The sequence below is a fragment of the Ictalurus punctatus genome, chromosome 17 (assembly GCF_001660625.3).
Source record: "Ictalurus punctatus breed USDA103 chromosome 17, Coco_2.0, whole genome shotgun sequence".
NCBI classification, from domain to species: domain Eukaryota; kingdom Metazoa; phylum Chordata; class Actinopteri; order Siluriformes; family Ictaluridae; genus Ictalurus; species Ictalurus punctatus.
The window spans coordinates 5,570,895-5,578,569 of NC_030432.2; the positions used below are offsets into that span (position 1 = coordinate 5,570,895).

General features: G+C 38.8%; 1 protein-coding gene across 2 annotated transcripts; it reads right to left on the reverse strand.

Moving 5' to 3' along the window:
- Positions 1–2,346: 2,346 nt before the first annotated feature.
- Positions 2,347–7,389, reverse strand: txndc17 (thioredoxin domain containing 17). 2 transcript variants are annotated; one of them, XM_053687240.1, is made up of 4 exons: positions 7,133–7,389; positions 5,807–5,888; positions 2,924–2,999; positions 2,347–2,809 (listed from the first exon to the last, which is right to left on the reverse strand). In XM_053687240.1, exons 1-4 carry the CDS (start codon positions 7,275–7,277, stop codon positions 2,789–2,791), a joined length of 324 nt encoding a protein of 107 aa, XP_053543215.1. In that variant the 5' UTR covers positions 7,278–7,389; the 3' UTR covers positions 2,347–2,788. The 2 variants fall into 2 exon arrangements, with proteins under 2 accessions (XP_053543215.1, XP_017346553.1); XM_017491064.3 differs by having other exon boundaries at positions 2,347–2,788; positions 7,133–7,385.
- Between the last annotated feature and the right edge of the window lie 286 nt (positions 7,390–7,675).

A 7,675-nucleotide genomic window follows, 5' to 3' on the forward strand; every position in this document is an offset into this window, starting at 1 on the left:
CGCTCTACCACCCGAACAACAGACGCCCCAAACTATACACTTAATGGCTAAAACTATGTGGACACCGGACCATAACACCTATATATGTGGTTCTTCCCCAAAATGTTGCCACAAAGTTAGAAGCACACAATTGTGTAGAATGTCTTCGTGTACTGTAGCATTATAGTTTCCCTTCACTGGAAATAAAAGGCCCCAACTTGTTCCAGCATGACAATGCACAAAACGAGGTCCATGAACACATGGGGTGCGTCTCGATCAGCTCCCCGGTTCAGTAGTCAGGGCACTGCACAGAGTGTCAATCACACCCGTTCACTCCCTAAAATAAAAATCTCTCAATGCACCGCAAAAACCAGGGAGTATCCATGCTCAACATGTTCCCTTACTTTAAACGATGTCATTCAAAAGGCAGAAAAACTCTCAGGCAACTTTGTCTAAAGGTAAGTAGCTTGTTATCATTGTTGTAGCAGATCTCAAATGATTACTTACCTGAGCAATTTTTTAAACTTTATTTCGTCTTCTATATACGGTTTGTTTGAGTCTAATGATTTTTAAGTAGTCTTCAGTGATTTAAAAAGTCCACTAGGTAGCCAACGATCCTTCTTGACGTACCATGACAGAAACGCATGTGATTACGCTAAAAAAAAAGAAAAAAAAAAAAGATGACATATAATGTTAGAAAGATATCAGTGCTACCTGTTGTTGATAAATACCAGTGGTGAGGTTTTACAACGCGAGTATGTAGTCATGTCACCAGAAATTGAGTCATCAGTGTCCCGACGTGTAGTGAACCAGTGCCCCAACTCATGTACACTATATACACTGATTCACCAAGTAGGGAGCTGATCGAGACACACCCATGGGTTGCCAAGGTTGGAGTGGAAGAACTCGAGTGTCCTGCACAGAGCCCTGACCTCAACCCCACTGAACACCTTTGAGATGAACTGGAACACTGACTGCACCTCAGGCCTCCTCACCCACCATCAGAACCTGACCTTACTAATGCAGGACAAAGGGGGACTAAATCTGGAATGAGACATTCAAAAAGCACATGTTCTGGTCAGATGTCCACAAACTTTTGGCCGTATAGTGTAGCTAGGAGTTTCCAAACTGACAAGTGTTTTGTAATGTAAGCCATTTGCAACAGTAGAACTAGAGCATTCGGTCCAACATCAGCATTTCCATAGCATATGTCAGCAACATCATTAATATCCTAAACTTTTTTCCTACTCCATCATATGTTAGCATGTCAATTTCCACAAGTCCCTAAGAGTCTACCTGAGCAACAAGTACCTGGACAGGTAACTCAGATGCTCTGTACAGAAAAGGTCAGAGTAGGATCTCCTTTCTGAGAAGCCTCAGGTCTTTTAATGTGTGGCAGCAGAATACTGAAGCTTTTCTATCAGTGTCTTGTGTCCAGAACTCTGTTCAGTGCTGTGAGAGCAGCATCTTAAGGCCAGTGAGCTCACAGGACTGGCTCAGTGACAGAGTAGAGGACGGTACCAGTTTTGGACAACATTCCGAACAAGTCTGATCACTCAAGTACGTGGTGATGTTGATCTTTTGTGCCCACTGCTATCAGGTCTCACAAAGCCACCTCCCAACATGCTATCTTGTACCATTTCGCAGAACTACAGCACAGCGTATTATTAAACATATAATTGTCCACATGAGGAGAACCTGTAGTAGCACCAGTCATCATTTCTTCATCCTTTATCCTGGTCCGGATAGCGGTGGATCCAGATTTCAGGAACAGTGGGCAAAGGTGGGAAAATTCACCGTGCATGGGGCGAACATGAGAAGCAGATAGTATCCCAAGCTCAGAATCCAACTGGGGTCCCTGGAGCCATGAGGTGGCAATGCTACAGTGACAGTGCACCACCGTGCCGCCCCAGCACCACATCACAAACCCCACCCCACCACACGTATGGATTTGCACATATGTGTACATTCCTTGTTCTCGCTTCACTGTGTCTCCACTTTGCCTTGCTTATTCATATACATCTTTGCACTGTGTATGGCATATACACTGTATTTACAGCTGTGTAATTAGATGAACGTATTCTGTTTATTTAGCATCACGTCTTCTTCACCTACTGTAGTACTCATATTTTCTTCTCAGATAAATAAAGTACATCTAGCAATTTCTGTTCATTTCCAGCCGGCCCTTGAATGGACTGGCAGTGCATGGAAATAATTAATAGTGGATGGACAGCCTCCTTTGAGAGAGTTTTCCTGATTTTGATGAGATTTCTGGAGGGACTGAGATATTCCTGTTCATTCACCGAGACAGATTTACTGTATGTCTAACATACCTGGCAAATAAAAACAAGCTCACCAACAAACCTGTACCATCGACTGTTCGTAAGCATTTTATTTTGTACAGTTACAAATGACATTCTGTGACTGCAAATAAGTTTATATTATTTCTACTGTTAGTTTGCGCAAAAACTGGAATTCTCACTTAAGTGAAAGCATCGGATATTTGTATTTGCTTATACAGTGATTTTGTGAGCACATAGACTTTTAGTATACTTCGGATACAGAATGCAGAGCCAGAATGAGACTTTGCCCTTCACTTCACAGTGAACACACACACACACACACACACACACACACACACTGTATTTGCATGATCACAAAACATTGAAAAAGTACAACATTAAATTAAAATGTTTTGAAAAGAATGTCAGGATATGTAGGAAAACGCCAGCATGAGGCGTTAATCTTCCGTGAACATCATGCGCACCAGGTCCGCTTTGAAACACTCTTCCTCCACCAGCTTCTGCGGCTAGAGAAAACGTATAACACACTGAACGTCATTTATACACACCACACCATCATTACACATAATGTTAAAATAAAACAACATGGCAATTTTTTTTCCCCCAAATTTAATATCATAGCCCTGATAAGGAATACTTACTGTGCCGTAGCGTAGGAGAGTAGGAACTCCAGAGAGTTTAAGATTCTTCTTAAAGTCGTTCTTCGGATCTTTCCAGCTGGCAAAACAATTATAACTTTTATTACAGAGTACTTTTCATATATATATATATATATATATATATATATATATAACTCATAAACACGAGACATAAAACAAGACAAACACAGAGCGATTGATAGAACACTTAAATTTCTATATTGAAATAAATACACAACATATAAAGACATTTAGCAATAAGGAGAGAATCATAAACGCACATAAATGCAGAAGAACGTTAAAACATGGTGGTGAGCCAGAGGTGGGTGACTGAAAACTTACTGTTATTTCAATATTCTCATTAATACACTCATTAATTTGGGAATTTCTTCTGTTTTTGTGTCTCTCTCATACTAAATATTTTCAGAAATGAAAACAAAATCTAAGATAAAACAAAGGCAACCTGAGTAAACACAAAGTACAGTTTTTAAATGAGAATGTTATTTATTGTAGCAAAACATTTCTCCAATACCAACTGGGCCTGTGTAAAAATGTATTTTCCCCCGTTACTAATTCCCCAAATCTATGAAACTGCATTCATAATGGGGTTCAGCTGGACTAGACACAACCAGACCTGATTACTGCAAACCCTGTTCAATCAAATCAACACTTAAACAGAACTTTTTCAACAGCATGAAGTTGGTTAAAAGGTCTTACCCAGTAATACATTATACCAAAGTTGAAAGAAATTCCAGAAATGACGAGGAAGAAGGTGATTGAAATACATCAGTCTGGGAAGGGGTACAAAGCTATTTCAAAGGCTCTGGGACTCCAAAGGACCACAGCGAGAGCCGTTATCTCCAAAAAAAAAAAAAAAACAACTTGGCACAGTAGTGAACCTTTCCAGAAGTGTCCGACCTTCCACAATTCCTCCAAGAGCACAGCAACGGCTCATCCAGGAAGTCACAAAAGAGCCAAGGACAACATCAAAGGATCTACAGGCCTCTCTTGCATCAATAAAGGTCACTGTTCATGACTCCACTATCAGAAAGACACTGGGGGAAAATGTCCTCCATGGAAGAGTGGCGAGGTGAAAACCACTGCCAACCCAGAAGAACATCAAGGCTCATCTGAATTTTCCAAAACACACCTTGATGATCCTCAAACCTTTTGGGAGAATGTTCTGTGGACTGATGAGTTGAAAGTGGAACTGTTTAGAAGACAGGGGTCCCGTTACATCTGGCATAAACCAAACACCGAATTCCACAAAAAGATAAATCATACCTACAGTCATGCATGGTGGAGGTAGTGTGATGGTGTGGGGATGCTTTACTGCTTCAGGGTCTGGGCAACTTACAATAATTGAGAGAAACATGAATTCTGCTCTCTACCAGAAGATCCTAAAGGAGAATGTCCGGTCTTCAGTCTGTAAGTTGAAACTCAAACGCAACTGGATTATGCAGCAAGACAATGATCCAAAGCATAGGAGTAAATCCTAGTCCTAGAAGTAAATGAAAAACTGATCTCCAGTTATCAAAAGTGTTTTGTTGCAGTTATTGTTGCTAAAGGTGGCGCACATGGGTGATAGGTGTTGGATAAATCTTTTCTTTCCTTCATTAAAAAAATGAAAAAATATCAAATGTAGTGTGTTTACGCAAATTGCCTTTGTTTTATGTTGTATTTCATTTGAAGCTCCAACACAAAGACCGTGAAAAAAGAAGAAAAATGTGTCTAGCTTTTCCAACGTCAAATCCTTTGATGCTAGTTTCAAGTCTTTTGTGTGGTTGTTGAGAACCCACACTGGCCCTTTAAGGATAAGATTGGACACCCCTGTGTTAGACTGTATACTGCCGCCTCTCAACTACTTATCATAGTGTTACTCTAAAAATTCACTACATGGAAGCCTATAATATAAGTCATTGTTGACTTTAGAGCTGCAATAACTAATCGATAAAATCGATAATAATCGATTATGAAAATCGTTTTCAAAGAATCTCATTATGGATTAGTTGGTCTGCGCGCGGCACGGGGGAGATTTACTCATTACGTTACTTCTGTTCAAAACACGCTTCGGAGAGTAAATACTAAGGATGTGTCCCAAATGACGTACTATACACTTACACTATGCACTATATACTCTACCATCTAGTGTGTGAATTTTAGAAAGGTAAAATCATCTCAAATGGAACACTAGCATTTTTTGTACTAACCGGAAGTATACGCCGCTTCTGAGTCGACGGAGCATGACATCGTACGCACATAATGCGACGCCACAACTTTAACAAATACCCAGTCACCGACAATGACTTTCTTCAGTTTACTGTTTGTCAACGTTACCTTTTATAAAAAGTAATGCATAATTATATATTATAAATCATTAATATATATTATAAATATTATATAACATCTATTATATCATGTCAACCTGTATATTAGTTTAGAATATATAGAAGTATTAATGCATTATTTTTTATGGCTGCACAAAAAGCACTGAATTAAACTACAGACCTGAATGAATAATAGTTATTCTGGTGTGTGTGTGTGTGTGTGTGTGTGTGTGTGTGTGTGTTGGGTTCTTTTCAGTCTTATATAATTGGACAAACAATTGTGTAAAGTTTCAATCTGAAGTTTATATTTGTAACACTCAGTTTGTGGATTTTCTTTTAAATAACCTTATATAAATCTTTATAACTAATCGACTATAAAAATAATTGTTAGTTGCAGCCCTAGTTGATTTTGTTTGAGGTTATGTCGTTATTCATGTCCTCAAGCCACGCCAAAATATGTGGTCACAGGCTGCTGCTGGAGTGCAGGGATAGTGAGGATAAGCGTCCATAAGTAACAATATCATGTGTGTTGAATTTTATGATTCATGAAATAACTTACTATGGTCGGTCTCCCACTTGGCAGTAAATGAAGACCGAGCCTTCACGAAGATGAGCCATTTCCCCACGAACCACAGGCTCAGCTGTAGAGACAAACAAGTTAAATGACATTTGTATTTAAATAGAAAAACAGGGCATATATTTAACAGTTAAACTTAGAAGCAAAATTATCGAAGTGCACAAATTTATTTATATATATATATATATATATATATATATATATATATATATATATATATATATATATATACACACACACATCAAAGTGAGAAATCTTACTTTATAGGCTAATAAAAATAAATAAAGTATTTACAAATAGGAAACTTGGCATTCTGAATGTGGCATAGCATGTTACTGTGCTACATTAATAAGTAAATTTTTAGTTTCACATTTCCTTTGAATTCTATTAGTATATATGCATTTAACAATAAATATTTTCACAAAGCAGAAATCCAGATGTAAATTTAGATCCCCGATGAGCAAGCCATAGGCAACAGTGAAAAGGAAAAACTCCCTGAGACAACACGAGGAAGAAACCGGACACAAAAGGAACTCATCCTCTTCTGGGTGACTTCTGGGCTCTTTAAACATACAAGATCTTTAAACAAAATAATAACTTACACCGATCATTCTGTTCAAAAGTTTACCCCCCCCGGCTCTTAATGTATCTTGTTGCCTTCTTGAAAGTGAATGTTTGAGTCCCTCGGTTGCTTGTTCTCAGTGTGAAAAGATTCGACATCACTCAAAATCATAGAGTCGCTGTTGGAAAGGGTCAACTATGCAGAATATTCTGGAAGAGTAAAGAATGTGCCGGACCTGGAGGGTTTTTCTGAAGAACAGTGGGCGGTTTAACCACTCAGAACAAACAAGGGACTCATGAACAACGGTCACGAAATATAAAAACACACAGTATTACGAATGAAGCGTATGTAAACATTTGAACTGGTTCATTTGTGTATATTCAGTTATTATTGTGTCTTGTGGACTAGATGCAAACATCTGTGATGTGAAATAACTTATTCAGGGCAGAACTAAATAAAAAATAATTTATTTATTTTCTTAAATGCACTTTTGTAGATTATGTAAGGGGTGTGTAAACTTATGACCTCAACTGTAAATCATTACAGTGGTAGAAGAGTAACATTTCGTGTTATATTGTGTCAGAGTTGCTGTTTGATAAGAACAGATTTGGAAATGATGATGTCCTGGTTGATTAAGTAAAGTGATGTAGCATTACAGTACATGGACATGTACAATCTCTCCACGTGCACAGAAAACAGCACAATTTCCATTAGAAATCCTGAAATGTCAGCTATGAAGTTCTCACCTTTCACACAGTCTGGACACCAGCTTGTCCCTTGCTCATCTTTGTCGCCACTGAAGTACACAAAGACGTCTTTTCCTTTTCTCTCAGACACAGCATTGCAAAATTCTTCATAACCGTGGACACTGACTTCTTCATACCTAGCCATGTTATTCACAGGTAGGAGTGTTTAATGAGTCTCCTGTAGGTGTGAGGGGAAAGTGTGTGAGTGTGTGGGATTTTGTACACAGTCATCAGCACAGCTATGACTAAATAAGCATGTGACAAATGCAACGAAAGAACCCAGGCTGAATCCCAAACACTTCCCTACAGCCTGTATAGTGCGCACTATGTAGCGCACACAGACCAACACTTCTTACCCTATGTAGTGCACTCCGATAGGGAGCAGAGAGTTATTTCGGTGTGACGTCTCAAACAAAACGAGAGACTTGACTTCCGGAAATTCGTTACTTTTCATAATAAAAGTCTTTTCCTCTTTGTCGAATCAATGCTTACCTCATGTCGACCTCGGAAATCCGTACATACGAGTTCTGAGGTCGTCCCTGC